The 25711-nt window shown below is 37.9% G+C and overlaps 3 protein-coding genes across 5 annotated transcripts; 2 read left to right on the top strand and 1 right to left on the bottom strand.

Annotated features, from left to right (window-relative positions):
* Window positions 1–6578: 6578 nt before the first annotated feature.
* LOC131672299 (probable salivary secreted peptide) lies at window positions 6579–6944 on the bottom strand. The gene has a single exon (XM_058949431.1). The coding sequence runs from the start codon at window positions 6942–6944 to the stop codon at window positions 6579–6581; it is 366 nt and encodes a 121-aa protein (XP_058805414.1).
* Window positions 6945–8952: 2008 nt separating this feature from the next.
* LOC131672289 (maspardin-like) lies at window positions 8953–12055 on the top strand. Of its 2 annotated transcripts, XM_058949421.1 has the most exons (8): window positions 8953–9228; window positions 9310–9497; window positions 9979–10113; window positions 10291–10396; window positions 10477–10597; window positions 10772–10880; window positions 10954–11202; window positions 11319–12055. In XM_058949421.1, the coding sequence occupies exons 2-8, from the start codon at window positions 9399–9401 to the stop codon at window positions 11406–11408; spliced, it is 909 nt and encodes a 302-aa protein (XP_058805404.1). In that variant the 5' UTR covers window positions 8953–9228; window positions 9310–9398; the 3' UTR covers window positions 11409–12055. The 2 variants fall into 2 exon arrangements, with proteins under 2 accessions (XP_058805404.1, XP_058805403.1); XM_058949420.1 differs by having other exon boundaries at window positions 8953–9497.
* Window positions 12056–14453: 2398 nt separating this feature from the next.
* LOC131672287 (major facilitator superfamily domain-containing protein 12-like) lies at window positions 14454–23643 on the top strand. 2 transcript variants are annotated; one of them, XM_058949417.1, is made up of 8 exons: window positions 14454–14914; window positions 15080–15541; window positions 16605–16843; window positions 17735–18020; window positions 18094–18205; window positions 18271–18696; window positions 21486–21739; window positions 22591–23643. In XM_058949417.1, the coding sequence occupies exons 2-8, from the start codon at window positions 15513–15515 to the stop codon at window positions 22712–22714; spliced, it is 1470 nt and encodes a 489-aa protein (XP_058805400.1). In that variant the 5' UTR covers window positions 14454–14914; window positions 15080–15512; the 3' UTR covers window positions 22715–23643. The 2 variants fall into 2 exon arrangements, with proteins under 2 accessions (XP_058805400.1, XP_058805399.1); XM_058949416.1 differs by having other exon boundaries at window positions 14454–15541.
* The last annotated feature ends 2068 nt before the right edge of the window (window positions 23644–25711 follow it).

The raw sequence follows: 25711 nt of genomic DNA, 5'->3' as shown, positions 1-25711 counted from the left end.
TATGTAACATTTATTGTAATAAAAATAAATAACAAACTACAATAAAAAATGTTAGCTTTATTTATATTTTTTTCCTGACGGTAATATATTTTAAAGATTTTATTAGATATTTTGATTTTTATGTTAATACTGTCGTTAAATACGTAAAGAATAATTATTTGTTAATATAATTTCTAATATATTTACAAATCTTTCAATTTCTAATATATTTACAAATTTCAAGATTACAACTTTTAAATTCCTCCGATTAATATTTATCTAAATGGAACACCAGCCTTTGAATTACGTCATTGTTACTTCGATATCTTTCACATAACCAAATTTAAAATCCTTCAGTAAATAATGAGTTTCAATGACAAAAACATATTAGAATCGACGATGGCAAAGTAAGCGCGGGGCGCGAGGGATGTTTATTTATCACTCGCTTAATCCCTGACTTTCTGGCTTGCGTTGCAAGTTTCTGCCACATTGCAGTTTGACGGCGTCGCTTATAAATTACAGCGCAGCCGAGGTTTAAGGGCCTGCTTAAGTTGTCAAAGCCGTCACGCCGAAGAAGAAAGACCAACAGCAGCGTTCACCCTTTTAAATCGATCTACCAGTCAATGTGTACACACAGCAATTTGTGTGGCAAAATTACGGGGCGACATTTAGAAGACCAACTGACTATTTTTTATTCGATTTTTTAATTTTTTTTTATTCTTAACTTGATAAATCCCTAATGGAGTTTCTCGCATGTAGTTTTTTAGTATGATCAATTACAATTTATCGATAAATAATATTTTTTCGGTTTCGTAACAGATGTGTCCTCAAGCGTAATTTCGTAAACCAACTAATAATAAGTATATTTGTCTTTCAGGTAAATAATTTGTTTCTTGGGATAAAATTCAATAGCGATGTAAATGAATAAAAACTGGCATACTTTCTATACGCACACACGCACATAGCCATAAGTAAGCGACAGAAATTATAATTCAATTAAGCAAGGCAACATGTGAAATGCCAATAGATCGTTCGTTCGTGTACTGGCCGCAGAAATCAGTTGAGCAAAAGCTGATAAGATACACGAGGATGAGCTTTCTCCTCTCCACCATGAGATAAGCGCGATCGCTTTGAGTGGCGCATCTGCCGTGCGAGCTAATGCCTTTTCAATTACGATCCCCGTTTGTCGAGGATCTCTCTTTCTCCCCTCCCCACCCCCTTTTCTCCCGCCCCCTCGTTACGCGGCACTTGCGCGCGAGCTGCGAGCCTTGATTCATTTCCCGACTGATCCTAAATATGCGCATATTCATTATTATCTGAGCACCGATTTTTTCTATTTTCGTTAGCCTTAAGCGCCTAGATTTGCCTTGTCATTTCTTGTGTTTGATTTTTGTAATACCATGGGATAAATCGAAATACAAGTAGCTGTACTTGTGTCAGATGTTGTCGGGTGCCCTATTTTTCGCATACTAGTTTGAAAATCTGAAGAACACAAATAGAAAAATACTCCAAACCTTTCGACATACTTGTCTTTAAGCTTTGAATTTTCTCAGCTAAACGTAAAAATCAATGAGTAATAACGTAGCAAACATAATAATAATAATAATAATAATAAAAGTCTGACGCGTCACACACATAGCCACCAAGCACGGCCTTATATAGATGATGTTGCTCGGACTTTGCTATCGTCGAGGTTACATGAAAGGGAGGGGGGGGGGGGGTAGGTAGTAGGTCGCGGGGAGCTATCCGGGGCGGAGGTCGAGATATCGACTCGGGGGCGGAGTTTTAGCCCCGGCAACAAAACGTCGAGCGAGCTAGCAATGGCGCCGGGACTTGTTGTATTTCGCCTTTCGCGCTGCTGCTGCTAACTTCCCCTCCTCTCCGAGAGCATAGGCGACAAAGTGAACTGCGAATTTTCAAGCTTGCGCGCTAGCGGATTGGACGATAATAACCAGTCGCGTCTCTCTTCCTCTCTGACGATAATTCGATTGCGTTACTCGTATATGTAACAATGGGGACTTTTATACAGCTGGAATTACGCGACTCGTGCGTGCGACAGCAATTCGTATAAAAGAAAAAAGGAGAAAAAAAGAAGCGCGGATCGAAAAGAGTGGAGCGAAAGTTTAAAAGCCTTCGGAACGGGAATGTATACAGAGTGAAAGAATGTGACTGAGTAAATTAACGTTAATTAGAACGAGAGAGCCAAAGTGTAAAAGCTTCTCTTCTCCTCGATGCCGTAGAGTAAAAAGAGAGAAGTAGGTAGGGAGTACGTTGGTAGGAGTTTTCTCTCCACTTATTTTATTACATTATCATAGCAACGAGAGAGGGAGAGAGGCGCTCGATAAGTAGGGGCTTCAAAGCGACGGTTCTCAAATCGCTTTGAGAATCTTGCTTTTGATTACCGATTCCTCGTTGTTTCGCTCCGTCTCTCGTAAAATGCAAATCCGGATTTCCGTCGCGTCGAGAGTCGTTTCCCAAGTCTGCCGCGTATACGTATACGGTTTCGTACTTGTGATTCTGTCGGCTGCCTTCGAAACGTACTCCGATTGTTTGGCGATTTTCGCGAACAGACTTTTTCAATGTGAACCATGCAGACGCGTCCATTTCGATGTCGCGTCAAGAAGAGATGGCTTCGATCGCAGAAAAATCGATCCGCAAAGCGAAAAGAATATATCGTAGCTCTCGTCGTTACACGCAGCTTCTTTTCCCGATTCCGAGAGCCCAAAACGATAGACAAAGCCGTCTACGGGCGCGCATCGAACAGGACGGAGACGAAAAGAATAAATAAATTAATGAGCGAGCGAAACCGGCGCACGGAGAAAGTAATCGAAATCGTCATTCGAAGATAAATAATCCTTTTGAGGTCACAAAGTTGACGCTGCGCGTAATCGCATTAAGCTGCGCGCGAGTCATATTTGAGAGAAGCAGAGAGCCCCGTCAAAGCTATCAAAGCTTTGATCATCAGCGAGCGCGTTAATTCACGCGAAATTCGGGATATTCAGGGAAACGCTTTGCGCCGGGTGCGTTGCGCCGATCGATCCGCCTATATCCTATTGTTACACGCCGTTCGGCCGCGGTGACGTTATGCTCGCGACACTCGCGCGATTATTACGATAACAAACGAGTTGGAAATTAACGATGGTGCTCGTATAGCGCTGGTGCGGACGGATTTGCCGATCAGTCGATTGTTGGGCATATACGCAACGTGCTGTGCGATTGGTTGTAGTAGGGTGCTATTTAATGATGTCGACGAACAACAAGTATTTGAACATATCGAAGCTTTCGAGAACAGCTCAAACGCATTAATGACGGATGCGCAATGCATCTCGGCTTCATTCCACATTCGAGTGAGGGTTTGTCAAACAGATTTTTTCATTGTTTTTCTTTAATGATGTACATATACTTGCTCGTCGATGACTACAATCGCACCTTACATTTTATTAAGCGTATGGCACTTTTTCGCATCTTGTCAGACGCTGAAGAGTACTGAGCGAAAGCCACGTCATAATCTAAATAAAATTCCATTTCTCACCTAATTAACACTCAGCTAAAATAAGCAAAAAAAGTCAACTCACACGTGTCGTAAGGCAGAGTGAATTGATAAAAGGCCTTTCTCTCCCTGCCTGAGCTTGCAGTCCATTATACATAAACAGGTTGGAAAGCTGGAGAAATTTTTCAACTCGGCCCGCTGACGTTTGAGAAATCAGTCTCTCGACTCACGTAGCCGGGGCCGGATTTTTAGGGGATCCTACACTTCATTCCCAACGCGTTTTGTATTCTCAACGAGATCTTTCTCTTTCCCTTTGCCTTCCACTAGGCTAAACTGGTCAGCGCGCAACTCGATAAATGCTAAGCGAGTGCCGCTCTGGGATTTACGAGAGAGGCTTTTTTCTTCTCTTTTTATTTTCATCTTCATACGCGGAGGGTTATTTTTCCTCCCTCTCGGTGGTACCTTATTTACTTTCGTTCAGTCAAGAGTTTTTCTTGTCGACTTCAATGGCAGCCAACAATAAAAATCGAAAGAAAAATATCATCACTGATTATAGAAAGCTGTGCAATCGAATAAGAGCCTTAAAATAGAATGAACATCACAGGCATAGTTGTTTTTCGAACCAGTCACGGGGGGTCGCAGAGTGAAAAAAACAGGGAGGGTGAGAGAGAGAGAGAGAGAGAGAGAGAGAGAGAGAGAGAGAGAGCGGTCAGGAGCAGGATGTGGACGCTGGCGCGTATAGAAACATACGCACACATCTAAAGCACGCTTGCAGATTTTCCCTCGGCATGGCTGCTGCTCCCTCGCTCTATCCCTCCTCGGTTTCTCGCTCCCCTCTGCCCCAAAAATCAATAGATACAGCGTCATCACGCCGGGCATCGGCCAGCGTCCCTCTTTCCTCGTCTCTCTCGATACCGAAAAGACCTCTTTGCTCCACCACGCACACAGACACAGACATGTAGCGATCGTACATATGCAATGTAGATAACGTTTCTCCGCGAGTTAGATTTTCTTTTTGAATATTTAATTTTTTTTATTTGTTGAAAATATGTGTGGGGATGTATCACAAGGATAAGAATGCTTAAGGATGCCTTTTTTTCGAAAATTGTATTGTGGCTCCGAACTTGCATACCACTACTTGCAACAGTTTCCATTTTCCGTATAATCTACTTCAATGAGGATAATAGGCCGTAAATCCACGTTGAATTGAAATAAAAGATAAAGTGTTGAATACATCTCGAGTTTTCTAAAAATAGCTTGGCGCACCAAGTTCACTACTTGCAACAATTGTTTCCTGGGGACAGTGCATGGACTTTGATGGCGAAAATTAAAGATTGAGAGTAATCTACTTTACAACCTGTTGTAATTTTATGAATCTTTGTACCCTGAGTTAATCTCTTTTTCTTTGCAAGAACAATGTCAAAAGAAGAAATTTACGACTTACGTACAGTCCCACCACATTCCAATCGTATAAAAGTATATTGTTGTGATATCAAACTATCCAACTAAACTTCAAGGCAATTCTAACGACTATACGCAGAAAAGCCGTTTTTCATGCGAAGCTTGATAATCGGCTTTGCGGGTTGGCCACTCCTTACTCGAAGACAGTAGCGATTGTCTTCGAGCGATGAAACCTAGCGTAATAAGCCGACTCGTCAAAGGGAGAGAGCTTGTATTTTAAGGGTCGATCAGTGCTCGCAAACTTCAAAAGACTGCGACGATGCGCCACTTTTGCACGCCCAAGCGCTATTATCTGTATCTCCCCCCGAGGCAACGAGATTAGCGACGCCTTCTTACTAATTACTGTCCGATGCTCGTTGTCGCGCGAACGTTTTTCTTGTTTTTATTTAAACATAATTTGCGGACGAGGATAAATTGGAGGTATAGAATTATTTTTATGGGAATGGTTTCTGTACGCCGATAAACAACTTGCGGTTTTAATATTTAAAATTTTTTCCCTTCAAAGAATTTCCTCACGATAATGTGTTTGAAGACTTACGTACAAAAATTGCAAGGTAAACTTGCAGACCATGAAGTATATGGGAAGAACCATTGTTCTATTTTAATTTTATGAAATGTCCAAAAATGTGTAAAGTAAAACTTCTATTAAGTTTAGGTGAAACACATGAATCACAAATATTTATGACTTTAATAGTTAAAATTGATACATACCATCAATTTTAGGAAGATAGATAAAACCAAAAGAATCTTAAAAATGTTCTTACTTTTTTTAGATGGATACATCAAATTCCTGCATTATCTACTGCCTGTAATATGGTTTGCTGATACACACATATATATAGGATCCTCTGTCTCCTTCTATACCTCTCTAAAAAAGAGAACTGCCGCACATTCAGCATCAGCGTTGTGATTATATAGTTGATATGAAAAAAGAGCACCAAATTTTGTATTGCCATAAACTTTGAAATAGTTGTATTACATATTTAGAAATATCAGACTTATATCTCATTCTAAATGCAATTTATTTATAATTATGTAGAATTTTTCAAATAAAAAGAGCTTGCTACTTTATTGATACAATAATTGTACCAAAAATTTAGAAAGCTTTTTTCATTCTCATAATCAAAAACTAATAACAAAACTTATTTGTTTGAAAACGTTCATTCGATTTCAGATTGAACATTTTACGCTTATTACTCCCGGTATTAATAAACGATCACAAATAACAAGCATTAAATTAATCTGCCGTAGATCATTCCGAGCATTCGATTGTCAAAAAATTAGCTCGTAAAAACGTTACAATTTAACCTTAAATTTCTGTAGCCATTTTCTCCATTGTTCTGTTTTTATCTACAACACTTTTCTGTTAAAATTTTTCCTTTCTTTCCTTCCTCAGCACAGTCTATTTGCCATTGATAAACACAAACATTAGGCGTAAAAAAATATACGAATAGCTTTGTCTTTTCCACATAAATCTTTTATTGTAAAATATGATAGCTTAAATATAGAAGAATTTATAAAGTTATGAGCATTACAAAAATTATATCAGAATAAAAACATATGCAGATTTTGAATATACAAAATAATACTCTTTCTTCGCCATTACATTGCATTATTATATCCATCGACACTCGCGAACTTGCTACTCTCACTGTCTGCCGTAAAGTTCGATAATGTAATCAATGCTGTGCCCAGAGACACTCTTGAAATCTACCGTAACGTATTTTTGTCCGGGTCCACCTGCAGCAACGGTAGCAACGGCACCACTACCCTTTTTATTTTGATCGAGTAGACGCACTTGAGTAATGCGACTGCGTTTGTCACCAGAGTAAGTTCTTCTATCCTTGACCACGCGCAGAAGCTTCGACGGTACTTTTAGTGTCTCGCGTTGGATCAAGTGATCGCCTTTGAGACGTGCGCCAATTATTATACTTCGACTTCTCATTGCTGCTAATGCTATCGCTAGTAACGATGCCAGCAGCACGATCGAAATGAGAAAGCGTGAAGACGACATTCCTGATGAGAAGCAAGATCAGTTTCGAGTGTGAACGATTGGAAATGACTGACCGTCTGCGATTGTTCAATTAGCGCGAACGCTTTCTGTTTTTTTATATTTGTTGTAAAATCTCGAGAGACGGTGTGACGTCAGCGCGCCTATTTTTGTAGAATTTTATAATCTTACCTGTCGCTATTTTCGACGCTGAGTTTGCCGATTTGCGAGATCTTGCCGCTTTTACGTATGCCTGTCTGCGGATAAATCTTTACTTTTATAGTGTGCTGCGGCCGTTCTTTCGTGAGTCAGTTCTCACTTGATAATGTTTCGGACGAGTGTCCATGCAAGGCTGTAAGAAAAAAATTACGATTCCGACCGTGCGCTACTTTTGATATGGTTGATAATGGAATATTGACGAACTCGACTTTTAAGATTGTTGCATAAAATTGTGATTATGAATATTATTGACGTGCATCAATCTGAAATCAAAAAGAAAAGGAAATATCCAGAGTTTTGACGTGGCTTCAGGTAGTAAAATAATTATTAATATAATGACTAATTGATCATTCATCAATATTAAATATCTGTAAATTGAAACTCAAAGAATTCCGAAATACTTTAAATCATCTGGATCGCGAAAAATATATTTTATTTTATTTTTGGCTGGAAAAATTAGTCATCAAGATTCACAAATAACAAATAACATTATTGCTTTTAGAAATCTAATTTGGAAGTTATTGGAAACTTCAAGCTTTATTGTGTACATATTCCCAAAAATTGTAGATCTAAATTTATGCAAAAAGTATAGTTTTTTTTTAAACAAATTATGATTGCTTCCAAGTGATTCATATTTCTTGTAATCTTTTAAAAATTCTAAAATTATCTTTGAATAACAGTTTCTGGATATATAATAGTTTAAAAACCGAAATTAATAATATGACAATTATAATGCAGAATGATAATAATTTAAATAATAATAATAATAAGAAACTAGTACCTTCTCTTGACAATATTACAATATAAATAAGTGTTATTAATTTGTTCAGTATATACATTCTACAAGTTTTAAAAATTTCAAAAAACAATGATAGATTAACATTATTAATCACACATTATGATAAGATATTTTAGTAGTTCAGTATTGTCCTGTATCCATTTTCTTAACTTTTTGTTGAGTATATATTTTTTTAATTCAGTGTTATATTATAATTTAATTTACTGAAAATCTTTAGTGCTATGGTTTTATGGTTTCATTGTTTAATTATTTTATTAATACATAGCAGAGTGGTTCTTTGAAATAATGCATTGGTAATACTGCTTTAGTATTTCCAACTTTTGAAAACCGTCTGAATATATATATATATATATATATATATATATATATATATATATATATATATATATATATAAGATATTTCTTATTTTTTACTATGAGGGTAATTATGGGTTTCCCATTTTAGTTTACTATCTACAATTATATATAAATATTTATATGAATTTACTCTTTTAATCTTCATGTTTTCTATCTTATTTTACTTTTATAAAAATTTATACAATCTACAATAAATTATTTTTTGAAAATTTTTTGTAATATTTGATATTGACAATAATTAGTTGGTAACGTTCTATCTCCAGCTTTGTAGATTGGTACAATTTCTACTATATGTAAGACTAAGATTATTTTGCTGTGTAAATGTATAAATTAAAAGTATTTTCAAGTGTGTACGTGTATATATAAATATATAAAATATCATATCGAAAGCAATAAGTTTTAATATTTATAGTTACACAGTCATTTTTTCATATTTTCATCTTTATACCGTCCACACTAATAGAAGCTACTAATTTTTTTGGTATAGAATTCAATAAATATTTCGCTACAAATGGTTACATTAAGTGTTAGTTGTCAAAAGATTTTTAGTAATTTATAATAAATTTATAATAAATGAAATAAAAACATGGTAGGAAAAGAAGAATTCCTGCCGACCCAATGAGGCATTTAATCGCGTAGTGCGCATGTGTCGCTCACTACCATTCCTTGTTGTCAACATCACAAGTTAAATCACTTAGTATAAATATACATTTCTCTTGTGTGTTATCGAAGAATTGCTATCATTTTTTAATGACTATTTATTGCAATTGAAACGACACAAGAATTACAGTGGTGCGATAGTACACGTCTCACAAAAAAGTTTCAGCTACAATTGTACATGTGCTACCTATAGGTCTTTTAATCAAAAAAGTTTCAACACATAAGTAAGCCGCGATGCATCACTCGCATGTCAAAGACTGCAATTGTAAAATAGTTCGTAAAAAAATCGCAAGCGGTCATTCGCTCGTTTTGAGTATTGTTTTGCTTTCGTTCTGAATGGCAAGTTCTTTTCAGCTTCGTCGCAACTGAACACATTCTGAATACATACATAACCTATAAAATTGACTCTTCTGACGTTAAGATACAAATTATTTGGATATAAAATGTCTTGCACCAGTGAACTTTCTAAATCACCTGAGTATCAAAGTTTTCGAAGCTCTATACCACTTCGCAAAATTGTTGTCGATTCTGATGGAACCAAGGTTAGTTATCAAGTGCTTTTTCTCTGACTATTTTTATTGTTTTATAATTTTAGTACGCAACTTGATAAAGGCAAAATCCAGGATATTTTCAAGTTAATCATGCTCTCGTGTAAAATTTTATCTTTGCCTGACAACTATTATAAATGAGCTTTGAATATAATTAAATACAAAAATATATTATAAACTAAATCGGCGCAATCGAAGTATGTAACGATCATACATATTCATGAAGAACAAGTACCCACCACTAATTTGCATTATGAAAGTTTTTTTATAATCCATAATTAATATCACTTGTAGTCTCTGTGAATACATTCAATTTTTTATTCTTGTTCAGTTATTGTATAATCATTTAGAAAACGTAATGAGTTTGCATACATATTTATTGGTAAAAAATTATCACAGCAGATAATGCAATTGAAGATTCATAATAGAATTAAATAGTTAAACATAAATCATTTTTGAACAATTTTCTTTGTAGGGATGGAAAGTGTATGATTCAAATCCAAAAACTATCAAATGTCCTCTGGTGTGTCTACCTCCAGTTAGTGGAACTGCTGATATTTACTTTAAACAACTCTTGGCATTGTCAGCAAAAGGATACAGAATAATATCTGTAAGTAATTGATCATTATTTGATCTGAATGTGTATCTACATATATTATCTTATCCAAACAAAACACTTAAACAAACTACAAGTTGAAGCAAATCAATTGGTTGACTATAGCATTGATAAATATTTGTATTTACATTTATTTCCTTGTATTTACAATATTGATTTACAATATTCCAGGCTGAACCACCTGTATATTGGAGTGTAAAAGAGTGGTGCGATGGATTTAAGAAATTACTGGATTACCTGGAGTTAGATAAAGTTCATTTGTTTGGAGCCTCATTGGGTACACCTAAAACATAATGTTTTACATAAATAATTATATAAGCGATGAAAAAAATTAAATTTTTCTAATACTTTTTGCAGGAGGTTTTCTTGCTCAAAAATTTGCTGAAGTCAATGCACATTGTCCTAGAATAGTTTCATTAATTCTATGTAATACTTTTACCGACACTACCATATTCAGTTACAATGAATCTGCTGCTGTGTATGTTGAAAATGTTGAATAATAGTAGAATAATATCTATTACTAATTTTTAATTAAATTAATCACTTCTCTGATTTCTTTGCTAAAATTTCTAGTAAATTTTTATTAACTTTAGATATATTACAAACTTTGTTAATTTATATAGATTTAATATTCATTTTTTTATATTCCTAGCTTCTGGGTACTTCCTTCACTGGTATTGAAGAAAATGGTTATGGGAAACTTTGAAACAAACAAGGTTGACAATGAAATGATTGATGCTATTGACTTTATGGTTGAAAGGGTAAATTAACTGATTGTAAAACAAATTATATTGATACTCTACTTGGAAATATTTAACTTTTTAATTTTTCCAGTTGGAGAGTCTTACTCAACCAGAATTAGCATCTAGACTTACTATGAATTGTGTAAATTGTTACGTTCAACCGCAAAAAATGTGTAACTTACCAATAACAATAATGGACGTTTTTGATGAATACGCTTTATCAAATGATGTCAGAGAACAGATGTACAAATGTTATCCAAAAGCAAAACTAGCACACTTGAAAAGTGGTGGTAACTTTCCATATCTAAGTAGATCTGCAGAAGTTAATCTGCATTTGCAGGTAAATTATTCATGATGTAGCTAAAGTTAAACTATAAGTAAATATGGAATGGAATCTGAGCAAACGTTTACGCATATTGCTTTCTAAAAAAACTTATATTCTTTATTTTATTGTAGATTCATTTAAGGCAATTTGATGGGACGGAATACGCTGCCTCAAAGAGAGTTCCTTTTGCTGAAGAACAAGAACAGCAAGATTCATCTTAAACAGGATTGTGATCTATTCTCAAAGTGTACTTTGACACTCGTATGATACAAGTCATTACTACATCACAAACATGAATCTAAATAGCTCGAAAAGCGAAAATCTCGTGACTAAGAACTTATATTTTACAATCCATACTATTTCAATAATGATACAGTTTTTCACTCAAGTCAAATATTAATATATAAGTTTTTAAAATATTATATTTGAACGGATAGAATTATGCTCTAATGAAATTAGTCAATACTGAATTTGTGCAATAGAATAATAACTTGTAAAAAAAGTTAATCTAAGAAATATCGTCAAAGACTTTAAAAGTAATCTTAATCTAGTATCTTTACGAATTTACAATGTTTTTTATTTACATTTTTTGTTTTCACATATCAATTTGTATATCTTTTCGAATTATAATATTCTTGCGATATGTTATAGGACTTTTACACTATTGTCGAAAATAACGTAAAATAATTATTTAGTTAAGTATCAATAAATTTCATCAATTGTGCCAGGGTCCAAATTATATTCTATCAGTTACTTAACTGCACTCTATTTTCTATTAGATATGTCTTGATTGAAACGCGTGAGTTTGACTACATCTCGCACAGAACAACAAAGTATATGTAATCAATTATGGGACAAAAGTTGTTCTAAATAAAACTTTATATTTTTTTCTAAAATCGTATATATTATTATCAACCTTTTAATGGAATTAAATGAAAGCCCTTAGGATGGATAAATGTTCTATCTAATTATAAAGGTAAACTCATATTTCAAAAATTATATTGAAGATCAGTACAAGTGGCAATTAGTAAGGCATAAATAATTATAGACAAAGGTCAGTCACACTAGACCTATGCGTCGATAAACCACGAGAGTTCACAGTCCAGCTAACACTTGCAAAAGCAAAAGAGAGACAGAGAAAAGTGCAGAGACCGTACAAGAACGGTACGTCGAGGCACTTGGTATCGATTGCCGGCCACGCACTCGCGTTTCCCCGTGCGATATCAGGTTACCGAAGCACTGTACAGAGAAAAAGAGGGGTCCTTCGACTTGTCAGTGTCGTCGATGTGATTCTAGTCGCGCTTTTAGTCTCTTCGTCAACGTTACCACCGATATTCCATTAGATTTACCGGGATAAGTCGAGTGAGGCGTGAAGTTTTTGTGTGGAATGTGATGTGGTGAGTTTTCACGTACTCAAGTAACTTTTACTTATTTGCTTCAACGAGAGATGATTTGCATGCGAGAGAGTTGTGTGAAGGGTTTCTGTGATGGGCTTATATAGAAATATAATAAATCAGTACCTCTTCAGTTGCAGCAATGGATAAGCAAAGTTGGAAAATGTAATTTTATCAAATACACTTAATTTTTACTTGGAATTAAAATACCGATTCGCATTTCAAAAGATGGTTTTAAAGCAACACTAGAAATAATAAACGCGAAACAACTAAAAAGAAGACTTATTCACCAGACAAAATTTAATGCCTTTATTCAAAAACCTAATGCGAACGAGCATTCTAGAAGGACTTCCGATGCTAATTATTCATTGATATCTGTAAAGCTCAATGAAAGTGTAAACGAAGAACTCTTTGAAAACCAAATGTGATTGAATTGTAACGTGTGAAACGTAATAACAGTCGTAGCTGTGAAATGACTGTATCGAATTTGAAATTACAAGCAGGCCTATTTTACACAGATCCCATGTGTTAATTATAATAATTTAAGAAATGTTTTTTTTTAATATTGCAATATTTTGTATTATAAGCATACTTGATATTGAAGAAATGTGGATGCGGTTTTCGTCTCGATTTCTTTCATGCTTCACGAAGCTGCTGGCTTAGATGATCTAAATTAAACCCAACGTGAGACTCTATCATTGCTGCGTTTGTTTTACAGTGTGATTCACATTACCAACAGTCCCTGAATAATCAATGCACTTTTTGATTGATAAGTTTTATGCAGAAATGTTTTATGGAAAACATCGTAAGAAAATGCACACGTTGTTATTTCATTAATATCAATAGCGGTTTTCTATCATAGATAAATGTCACGTTTTCTTTACTGTCCATATCGAGAGTATAGGTATAACCGAGGTTTTTCTTACACTATAGAAACCCTATACTTGTGTTCACTATCCTTCGGTACAAGATTTTTATCAACTTCCTTTCTTACTAATCTGATCAACAAGTTTGTTTTTGTTAGCAGCTTTTAAAATATGTGGGTGTCATTTCTTTTACGTAATTTACTGTCGATTGTATAAATAAAAACTACATAGATATATTATAATTTTTTTAATTGGCGATAATATAACGGAAAAAGCAGTGTTATAGCAACGACAATATATTTCGTCAGGAAGCTTTTGCGAAAATTCTTTATTTCAAAAAAATGTTAAAATAATGAAAAATTTACATTATATGTATTACCTAATAATACAACGTTATAAATAACTCGTTGCAAAGAAATAAGGAAAAAAATTATTTATAATTAAAGAACAATGGATTGTTATACTCGACAATGATCTGCAACATTCAGTGATGTTTGTCACTGAAAGTATTCTTTGAGCTTTATACACAGCGCTTCAAAATGAATGTTTAAAATTATCTTTCGATTGAGATATTTCTCATTGTTTTAGATGAGAATCCAATGGAATCACGAAGAAATTTCTCGATTCAAATTGATTTATAACGAAAACTCTCGCACGAATATAATTGCAGTGGTGAGCGTTAAAGCCCGCATCTATATTGGTTGAGCAATAAATAAAAAATAAAAAATTCCACTTATCGCAATGCACGCGAATCTTGCAATCTTGAGGAAAAGCTGGTTTTCGTTCAAATTTCAGAAAGTTCAAAAACCTAAAGGCCGTCGAATAACTTTCTCTCATTTGTTGACGCTCTGCGCGCGTGCGCACATATGACAATCGCGTTGAATCATCAAATCTTATAGATAAGCTTTGATCGCAAAACAATCGCGCGATGAAGAAATGATCGAACGCGTGATTCATCGCGGAACAAACAAGAATCTCCCGGCCGAGCAACCACCGGCGAGAACAAGTTAGTCGTCCATTTACGGCGACGATTGCGACGTAGTGCGCGGTCAAACGGTGAAAGGACGAGCTTTGCGCGACCTATTTTCCTCTCTCGGCAGCAGCAGCGACAGCGGCAACAGCAGTCGATGGTGCCGATCTCGCAAGTGTCCACGTGGCTTTACGCTTGTTTATCCGGTGCCGCCGCACGCTATTACTTCGTTTCTGATTTTCGCGCGACGATAATCGCTTTGGGAGGAGCCGTGTCGTCGTCGGAGAGTGGAAAGTCGGCTACTTGTTTTTCCCAGACCTTCATTTTGTTTCGGCTTTGTGTCGCGTGAGAGATACTGATTATGCGCACGAATTGCCACCGCCGAATGTTAACAATTAGAAGAAAATCTGGAAAATTGCAGTTTTGAAAATGACGTGAAATTACGTATATTGTCAAAACAACTTGAATTGTGTCGGCACCGTGAGGGATGAATTACGGTAAAATTGAAAATATTATATCGAGTTTCTAAAGTCAAAGTAGTGATTATTTTAGTATAGAATGTTTTATTGTTACGATGATGTGGGCAAAGAGTAATGTGAATGTAGAATCACTTAATAAGAAGCGTTAAGAAAGACTGTGCTTAATGTGTTAATTAACAACAGACCCAATTCGGATGACATTGTCACACAAAAAGCAGAGCAGAAATTTGACAAGCCAAGGAAAACAATGAAGACCAGCAACGAAGAAAAATCAATCTGGACGGATAGCCCACTTTAAACAAAGCCGAAACAACGGAAATGCAAATCACATCGACACGAGCGCACTGCGTGTGCGAACGAGCGTCAATATACAAGTGCTGAATCGCGACGAGCGAATAATTGTATTAAAGCGCACACGCTCGCACACGTGCGAGAAGAGAATTTAAAAGGTGCGAGTTGGCAACGACAGCGTAGCCGCATAAGACGACGACTATTACGCCTTTGCAAGCACAGCTGATTGCGCGCCGTCAGAGAGTTCAATTGAGAATTTTTCAGTTGATATGATGGGGCCACGCACTTGAGACTGTAATCGACGGAAACGGCAAAAATCGTCGATATGTCGTTTAGGAAATTCCGAATTCTGTCGTAAGTTTTGCATTGTAGTGAGATGTCGATCCGACGAGGAACGATAAATTTTAAAAAGAGGTGGCGAACATTAGTCATTTCATCGACACGTGCATCTTGCCGTGTTTTTATATAACCGTGCTAAACGACAGCGATAGCCGTCCACACAGATAACAAAATCACCAAGTTATAAGAAAATAATTTATTCCCTCTTCAAACGTGCATCCATCCTTAATTTATTGTTGTGGAGATGAGCTAAAGTACTTTACGTAACTATTTATGCGAAAACATAAATTGAAAAACGGTTCTTTCTCTCCAAGCTGAAGTAATGTTTTCTTAGTAGTAGCTAAAACTTATCTGTTTAAAATCCATCAAGGTTGACGATTAAAAATAGTCAATGATAAAACAATTGCAAACCTTACCATATTGTTACTACGCTACTCAATATTCAATCGAAATAAATCATCGACTTCTTTTTTCTGTCCACTTATGCCGTCGTCACTGCTTCGGAGTTCCCGCGATAGGAAAGAAAATGTATAAATGAACTTGAGCACAAAGCTAACATCCGTCACATCGATATAGAGAAAACTGTGCAGACGCAGGTGATGACAAAAAAAAGGACGAGAGGAAGTGTAAAGAGAAGCCCGCATAATATTTGTGGATTCTCCTCGCACATTATTCATCGGCGAGAACGTACATACAAACGTATGCATAATACGCGGTAATTACGCGTTCGCGAGCTTTCGACGCTCGCTTTCACGTCGCTTGGCGCTCTAACGCACACTACGCGAACAGTCGCATGATTTATTACGTACGGGTACTTTTTAATTGAAAAAGAAGTAAGAAATATAATTCTTCTATTATCATTAATGGAGTTGTTGTGTTTTTTAGTTGTATTCCGCGTGCGAAGTCACTTTCAAATTATGACAGAGTTTATTTCTCGTTTCGAGTAAGTGCTCGCAAACTCATTACACGTACCGTTTTTTTTTAATGCGAGGGTTGGACGACTCATTAGACAGTCAGCAGGTGTTATTCGAGTGCTGAATATACGGAAACACGAATACAAATCAATTTTTTTCGACAGAATCCGATGTAGAAGCTGGTTCGCTAACTTCACGGCCAGAACAATGCTGGCCAACGGTAGCAGCAGCGAGAGAACTCCACTGGTGGATAGGCCGGTCAGTTTGACAACGCGCGCAGCCTATGCCCTCGGCCATGTGTTCAATGACCTTGCCGCCGCCATGTGGTTCTCTTATACCCTCATATTCTTGCAACGGATCGCTAACTTTGAGCCGATCACCGCTGGATCTTTGTTACTTTTAGGTATGGATTTGCTGTTGTAGATCGATTTAATAATTAGGATTTGTTTGCTACAAACAAGTATTCTTTTATCAAATTGAGAATCGCCTTAGTTTTCAAAGTCCAATCAATAAATAAATGAATTAATGAACGTTTAGATTTTCACAATGAAGGAAAAAAAAATCAATTTGGTGTTAGCGACGTTTCATTGGCTTGAATCCACCAACTTTAATCAAGTTTTTTATTAGAAATCACATAAATGGACCTTATTATTGCGGTTGAAATATAAATACGTATTCTTAAAATTCAAAAAAGCTTATTAAAAATATTTGCCACAGATCTCCGTCAAAATCTTTACATTTTGAAGTAAGCTCTTATAGGACTATTATTACTCTTTACATTTTTTTTTCGACATCGAAAAGACTTGGTAATAAAGCACCTCGTATTAGAATGTAACAGTTTTCATTATTTACATAAATCTTGTAAAATAGTTTACAGATTTTTTAAATATATATACATACGTTTATTTTATAAAATGTAATAATGATATTCGTGCATGTATTTTCTAATAAAAAACTTATAAAAATTGACGAATCTTGATTAATTAAGGGACAACTCGTAAGCTAACTTATTTGTTTTCCTTCGATATTGTTGTTTTTGTCGAAAACGAAAGTTGAAGTCGGAACGAAGTTCGATGAATTATTTATCGACCTCTGGATAAATAATTCATAAAAAACATTGTTTTCGAAAGCCAACGAAAGACGGCGATTTTTTCTCTTGAATATCCGAAAATATGCAATCACAGAAAGACCGCGTATAGATGAATTTGTTCGCAAACTTGGCTGTAAACAGTATTAGACTTTCCTCGAGCAAAGTATAGTTGAAAAATCCAGCCGTGAATGTGATATTATACAGGTCAAGTAGTCGACGCACTGATGACACCGGTATTCGGTGTATTAGTTGATCGCTATGCCAACAAGAAAGCATGGCACGTGGTCGGCTCGGCTTTGGTTACTTTCTCGTTTCCCGTGATATTTGGCAGCTTCGTGAGGAATCCATTCAGTGTTGGCACCATGTTCGTCTACGTGTTCAGCATCATCGTCTTTCAAACTGGCTGGGCCGCTGTACAAATCTCACATCTGTCGATGATACCCGCGCTGACCGGATCAAACGTCTTGCGCTCGGAGTTAACTGCCATAAGGTGATCGCCGCAGATTAAAATTAACTGTAGTCGCATCGAGCGCGAAATAATCTCGTGGTTTATCGTTGCGCAGATATTCAGCTCAAGTGGGCGCAGCAATCTTCGTGTTCTTCGTCACTTGGATGGTGCTGCCAAACAACGGCTTCGTCATGCGTCTCAATCCATTCGATGCTTACAGATTCCGAGTGCGTATGATAGAATGTCTCGCTCAAATAATCAATACAATTAATCGTCGCCGTGTCCTTCACAGAACATCGCCGTAGTATTGACGCTCTTCGGCGTGATAGCGACGATCCTCTTCCACGCATTCTTAAACGCACGGCTATTAGAAGTGGTCCGTGCGCCGCTGTTCAAACCGTCGGCACCGAGCGCCGTGGAGTCACAGCAAACGCAGCCACAGCAACAGCAGCCCGATGCGGCGCCCTATGAAAGTAAAGTCACGAGTCCCGAGAGTAGCGGACGTCCGCTGGTGACCAGTCTGTTAACCAAAGTCGCCATGCTGTACGTCGCCAGTCGACTGTTCATAACCTTGGCAACGGTCTACCTGCCGCTTTACATCGAGGAAACTGGTGTTGGCGGCAGACAGGCACTTGCTACCGTACCGCTTGTGTCTTATCTGGCGTCATTCGTCAGCGCACTCATGCTCAAGTACATCAATCGATCCTGCGGCAGTAAGGTACGATCGTCCGTTCCTCGTTCTAACTTCGCGCGTAGTTTTTGATGCCTCGCAAGATCGATTATCTGGCGCATTACGGCTGTTTACGACCCCGGCAAAATTCTTAGTTCAACGACTGTCAGCCATCGCGTGCAATTAATTGAAGCTCGCGAGCGCAACTTCAACGTGCGTATACGTGTAGAAGGGCAGGCGCAGGAAACGCAACGGGAAAGGGTGCAAAAAGGTAAACATTTCAACTGTATTTTCGCTTTGCCCCCTTAATTGAAATGTGATATTCCAATGAAAATTTGCAAGAAGTTTATCTTCACAGCTGGCGGAAACTTCTCACGCTCACTGAGCTAGATTGCACCAACGGAAATTTCAGTTCAGTGACTTTTAGATACATACACACGCACACAACACGCACACAACACGCGCGCGCGCGTGTGTAATGAAACTTCCTTTCCGAAAAATCTTTCGACCGTAGCAAACGATGTATGAAGTTCGCCATTTAATATGATGAATATAATTTAGTCAGGACGGTGGCTGCTTTTCTTTCATCGGAACTTGCAACGCCCAATGGAAAAACGTTATGTGCGCGCGCTACCTCTTTTTCTGCATTAAGCAGCCGAGTGGTGATTTAACGCTGATTGGGGCGCATAATAGCTCTAACTACAATGTTGTTCACAGTTGAAATCTCCCTAAAGATACTTCAGTTGGGGTTCGTAGAAGAACGGTATTCCGCACGATGATTTTACACATGCAATGCGATCCGCCGTCCGTTAGTCGGTTTTCAAAACATTTGATCAAATTAAAGGAAATCACGAAGCAGTCACGTTTCGCCATCGCGAAACGCCGTCGCTGCATAACGCTGGAAGAAGGAAAAGAAAAAAGAACGAAAGCAGAAAAACAAGAAGCCGCCAGGCGAGCGAATACCTCGGTTTGAAGACGATGCACGCAACAAACATTAGCAGGCACGAGCGGCGACGCCTCGGGGCATACACAATATCATTGCATATTCACGCACACGGCATCTCGGCAGCGACGCGAGCGGCGCCCAATTAGATCCTCAACGCTGCTGCCGGCGTTACTTATAGAACCGCGTGCGCGCACTACGCAATTAATGTCGCGTTGTGTTGGCACGATTGAAGCAGCCACGGTATATGAAGACACGCCGCTCCAGGCTAGATTTGAACTTTGAAGAAGCGCCTCTGCTCGCTCGCTGCGCGCCGGCCCGAGTGTGCAAATAGGCTCCGCGGGAGAGTTATTGCCACTTCCGATTTCGGAAGCGCCTGCAATCTTTTCCACGTTTCGCGTTTGCTCGTCGACGATAATCGATCTCCTCGGTCTTTGCTTCAAGACGCTCGCGGCCGAAACTCACCATGGCCGTCAGCGATACCCGCGCGCGATTATTTTTTTGCGCCTCGAGATAAGCCTTCACGCGAACGCACAAACACACGGGGAGAGAAGGCTATGATTAAAACTAATACGCACGTATCTGACTTTGATTGAAGTTGAAAACGGGCCGCGAGCTTTTATCGCGATTAATACGACATTTAACGCGCATCAACCACGAACCGCAGTCATCACCTTTATGAAGAGTGTATAATTAAATCAAAAGAAACGTAAAAATGAATGTCCGTGACGATCGTAACGACTCATCTTTTTCCCCGTTGAAACTTCACTCGTGCGACTTGCGTCAAATTACTTCGCACCAAATCGGGTCTATGCTCGGGGTATTTTATCCGTTATTTGTCTGAAAGTGTCGCTTTGCCCGTGTCTGAAGTTACTTGCCCCGACGGCGTTTATAATTCGGGTCGACCGCGAGCTTGCGTGCGCGCGGCGCGAAAATAGAGGAGGGCAAAGTTTTTTGGGAAGTCGACGCGGACGACGCGCATCTTCGTTAGGGGGGCTATTCTTAGGAAACTCGATTTTCAACCGTCGTTATCTCGTTCGCTACGTATCGCGTCGACCGAGCGATAAACAACTTACTTCACGATGATGTTTCCATTGAAGACGACGCGAGAGGCTAAATGTGTAGTTTTTTATGAGGCCGCGGAGAAAGAAAGACACGAGCGACCTTCACTCGCGTGTCTCTTCTTTTTGGGTTCTCTCATTTTGTTGGACGTTTTTTATGTGCCTGAGAAATTATTTTTGGCTGACTTAATTCATGTTCTGAAGTATTATTTTTTATTTTCTTTATTTTCATTTACCCGCTAGAGATTACCGTGGCTATTCGCTCAAGTGCATTTGCCAACTTATATGTCTTTGAAGTTCAACCAAATATGCGTAACATCGACAAATTACTTTTCAAGTTTACTATTCACTAAAAATTACATCCCGGAGATTTTCATAAATAGCCCTTTAAGAATAACCTGCTGGTTTTGCATATTTTCTTGGATCTTCAAATGCGAAAATTATGCAAATGAAATGAAGAAGTTAAGCTGCGCAAAGTCACGGATTTCATGTTACAATATTTTTTTCATCGAAATTCCAATGAAATGAACAAAAATGAAAAAAATTCCAAAGACGATCGAAACAAAGGTAAATGTTGAACAAGGAAGCGCCGAAAGCGAGACTCGTGTTTGTAATTGACGTGCATTAACATCGTTGGAGCATGTACGAACCAACGAAATAAGCCAGCAAGTGAAAAGTTCAAATGACATGTCGTAAGCTCGATGAAGTTTCCGCGCCTGAAACTACAGTTATATATACAAACGCTAACAAGACAACAACAGTAACGATAAGAAAGAAAAGAAGGTTGGCTCTCTCGTAATGGTCCGTTGTTGTTATTTTTGCTTCTATTGCAGGTGTGCTACCTACTAGGTGGTTTGATCGGCGTGACGGCGGCTCTCGTCGCCGAGTTCGCCGGAAGTAGCGAGGCGGTACTTTACTCCGTGGGCGTCCTCGTCGGCGCCGGTAGTTCCATCACCATGGTCACCGCGTTGAGTATCACCGCCGAGCTGATTGGCCCTAGAACCGAGAACAGTGCGCTCGTCTACTCCGTCGTCACTTTCCTTGACAAAGTCATCACCGGGCTTGTCGTCATTATCATCGAGAGATTGTACGTGCTTCTCGCTCCTTATGATTTATTATTTTTTTTTCCACTTTGCAGCTGCGTGCACACACGCTCGCCGCCGCGGCCGCCGCCACCGTCGCCGCCGCCGCTTGGGAAACGGAAGGGAGCACGCGCGAGTCATTTAATATTTATACGAATGATATTTACTGGAACGCGAGCTCGCGCGCCAAGAATTATGTAATTTTCTGCAATTTCTACCGCGCGCCGTTTTTGAATTATTCATCCTTAAATTGCTTCATTTTTATGGAGTTTATACAAATATCAAGATTTAATCGTCTCGCTATTACTTATTTCTAATTGTCATTTGCCGCAATGATGCTCTGTTGCAATTACTTTTCTAAGAAAATTATAATCTCTCGTTTTTGTCGTAACGAAAAGTACGTTGTCTTTTCACAAAGAAATTCAGACTCCGCTTATGTATCCGGGCTCGAAAGTACGAATTTTAACTACATTTTTTTTTTCATTGCTCAACTAAATAAGTTCTTACATACAATTTTCGGTTCGCAAGACTGCGGCACCCGAAGCGTTGACTTGCGAGTATTCTCACGTGGAAGACATTCTCACGTGCTTCCAAGTTGATATTCCGAAGAAACAATTCATAAGCTAAGATACAAACGTTGTTTCTTAATAATTTCTAATGAAGATTTTACAGTATGGGGAAATGTCGTCGCTATATTTAAGAATTCACCTTTAGCGTTCGTTCCGCATACTTTTCTTCTGTTGAAACACAGCATTTCTCGCTCGTATTGTAATTTCAAGAGGAGCACGCGCGATATAATCCGTCGATACGTGCGAACGCTCAAGGCGGTGTAAGACAAATACTATTTGCATTGCAGGAGATGCCGGGATAAGGAGCTTTGTCCAAATTACAACCGAGACACGCTGGCGGCGGTGTGCGCAACCTCGATGGCACTCGGCCTCATCACTCTGGCAATGGTGTCGCGATGCATCAACAATTGACCGTCCAATTCTCTGCAATCTCATTCCGTGCTCGCATAATAAACCGCGTGTTATTTTCCACGTCGCAGTACTTCTCTTTTTCTTTTCTCTTTTTTTCGATCAACACTTTCGGCACCGGGAGCGGACCAATTTTTTATGTCATTCTTATAACACAATGAAAAAGAAAGCTTTCGTGGATAATCGAAGCGAGCGACAAATTTTTTCATATTTAACCTGAAGATTGCACATCATTCAAAAGCCAATGATAGTCTCTTCATAAATAGAAGGTCAATTCACATTTTTGTGCCAATTTTTTAGAGGTTGTATTCTATATTTTTCTGTTTTTAATCTAACGCTAAATTTAAGGTAGACTCTTGTGGGTGGCTAATATATTAGTCTGCCTACCTACTTTTTTTATACATAGCGCTTCTGGAGAAACTCAATTTTTAGATCAAAGCGCGGTTAGACTTGTGTTTTATTGCGTGTTTATTTGATTTAAAAACAAAATCAACGCGTCAAAACAATCTCCCAATACTCGTGTGCCTCAACTAGTAGAATTAATTTCAATACGATACAAACTTGATTTTATCCTTGCTCCTTCGATTTTATAATCTTTTACGATACATACACTGTTTTTAATAGTTGCATTCCACTAGTGCCTTTTATTGTATGACATATAACGATTTGACATATTACTGAATTTTGATAAAACACGAGAAAGATTATACCTTGCATATCCAATAAAAGCACGCAAAAAAATTTATTTCCTCATTCCTTGTGTGCTTTTATTGGACGCTTCGAGTTTAAATTCTCTCCTTATCAAAATTCAATATTCGGGAGCATATCGCTAAAGAGAAATAACATATATATTTCTTCACTTATTAATTTGTAATGAAGTTTATAAAATCAAAACTACTTTGTACTATTGATGAATATAATAAAGTAGTAAATCAAGCTGTCAAATTAACTTATAAAGAGACACCTGTCTCAATCTATATTTATTTGGATTTTATAATCTGTTTTTAATGTAGAACTTTTGAATTAAAATTTTGTCTCTTAAAATAGATTTTTTAAGTTTTCTTCACCAGTAGAATTGCCATATTATTTGATTAACTGCTCAACGGTTCAAACTGCTATCTTCAAGACTGATTCTATTTTATACTTTGATATTTTGACTGTAATAATTAAATTGCACATTAATCCATCATCTGTCATCGAATTTAACAATATTTTGTTTATCTTTACGTAAGTGAATTTGATATTTAAACATTTAAAGAAGAATTAGGTGGAACCTTTATACAATGCATAACTAATAAATCACAAAAATTTCTTTATTTTACTGACTTCAATGCTATATACTGTATAAATTTGTTATTTTAAACTCGGTGGTTGTTTAAATGCATATTTTATCATTTGAACATTGATACCGCAAACATGATATCTCCAATATTTATCAAATTCATTTAACAGTACATTATTCGCTAAAACAACAACTCGATCAAAGGAAAAAGCAAAAGCGCTCATGTAAAATCACCAAACACTACTTTACATCCACGCATGATGAAAATGTATGTTTAATTAACCAAGCACCGTTCGAGTGCCATTGGAACAACACTCAGGCCATGTCGATAAGGGCGATTCCTAACTCCTAGCAACTCACACTTGCGGGTTTGCGAATATACCTATATATTGCTTACAACTACGACGACGAGGCAGAGAGTGAGAGAGTAAAGTATTGATTGTTACGGGCGCCGCGCGCGCGACTGATGCATGCTATAGTAAAGGCCATCACAACAAACTATCGAGCAGCGTGCGCAGCGCGTGCTCTTGTTTACAACGTCGTAAAACGCTTTTCTCTCTCTTTTTCTCCTTTATACGCGCATATCAGCACTCTCTGTGTTGTGAATTACGTTGCTGGTACGTCCTCGCGGTGCAACGCAGGTAAACAACTATTATTCATTTTTCTGGGATGGTAGTACCTATGCTTATATGCACGCTTCCTCGTGTTCTTTTTTCACTGTCTGTCGTTCTGGCATGCTTACGTGCTCCCGTCTCGAAGAAAAAGTACTACGCTAAGCAGGGAGAGTCATTTTGTTGCTATATTGTTATTGTCGTAACTGTTAAGACAGAAACGCCTTGGAATTATTTATTTTGTGTGAAAGTGCACGTATATTTGTGCGCAGAAGACTTGCACAACTATATATGTATATACTCAGTTGTATCAGATGTTTAGTAAAAATATGTATGCACACAGAGCTGCCACTACATTATTCGAACAGATATAAAGTTACATAACATCTGATCGGTCTCAAAGGTAGTAACAAAAAGCCATTTCTCGCGAAAGTTTACATGGAAAAAAAGTACGAATAAATATATATGTATATATAGCATAGCGTCGGTCTCCCTCTTGCGTCGTAGTAAACAAACGCACGCGCAGAGCACGCCGGTGGCGGCGGCAGCGGCACAGAACGACGGCATTCCACTCGTTTGCTGCGTGTCTAAGACGCGAAGGCAATCGATTCGCGTTCTCTACTCGGAGGGCGTTTGAACTCTTTCACTTCCATGTAGCACGGAACCCCTCCTGCGAGCCTCGCAGTGGAATAAACACCGTGGTGTTCTCTAGTACCGACCAACCTTTACACCGTAAGATGTCGCTAGTGTGAAAAGCCGGAATTTTCCGTGTATTGCGCGCGCGGCGCACCACAACAACGCGCTACGTTATATCTGCGGCGCGGCACGTCAGTCTCTTGCGCGCGACGTCGCCGTGTGCTTCTCTTTTGAAATTAAGCGATCGCAACGTTTTTCTTCGCTTTTACATTTTTTTTCCTTCCCCACCCCTCTACCTATCTCATCGTCATGCACACACGAACGCGTGTGTAAATATATAAGTAAATATATATTAACGAAACTAACAAAAAAAATTTACACACACATATCTCTATATACACATCGTGTTTGTGTTACTCGTGTGCTCGCGCATGTGTGCTATTACTCCAGTGAGTGTGCAGAGAATTTCTT

This window comes from Phymastichus coffea, unplaced genomic scaffold (assembly GCF_024137745.1).
Source record: "Phymastichus coffea isolate CEN01 unplaced genomic scaffold, Cenicafe_Pcof_1.1 PCOF00147, whole genome shotgun sequence".
Taxonomy (NCBI): Eukaryota; Metazoa; Arthropoda; class Insecta; order Hymenoptera; family Eulophidae; genus Phymastichus; species Phymastichus coffea.
The sequence above is the reverse complement of the archived record's forward strand: the minus strand, read 5'-3'. Positions and strand labels throughout refer to the sequence as shown.

Bases quoted from the DNA above. Each gene is read 5' to 3' on its own strand.
- LOC131672299 (XM_058949431.1), bottom strand. From the start codon at position 6,944: ATGTCGTCTTCACGCTTTCTCATTTCGATCGTGCTGCTGGCATCGTTA.
- LOC131672289 (XM_058949421.1), top strand. From the start codon at position 9,399: ATGTCTTGCACCAGTGAACTTTCTAAATCACCTGAGTATCAAAGTTTT. The intron at 9,498-9,978 runs GTTAGTTATCAA...TTTTCTTTGTAG, and splicing joins TCGATTCTGATGGAACCAAG to GGATGGAAAGTGTATGATTC. The intron at 10,881-10,953 runs GTAAATTAACTG...TAATTTTTCCAG, and splicing joins TTGACTTTATGGTTGAAAGG to TTGGAGAGTCTTACTCAACC.
- LOC131672287 (XM_058949417.1), top strand. From the start codon at position 15,513: ATGTCGTTTAGGAAATTCCGAATTCTGTC. The intron at 18,697-21,485 runs GTACGATCGTCC...CTTCTATTGCAG, and splicing joins ATCGATCCTGCGGCAGTAAG to GTGTGCTACCTACTAGGTGG. The intron at 21,740-22,590 runs GTACGTGCTTCT...TTTGCATTGCAG, and splicing joins GTCATTATCATCGAGAGATT to GAGATGCCGGGATAAGGAGC.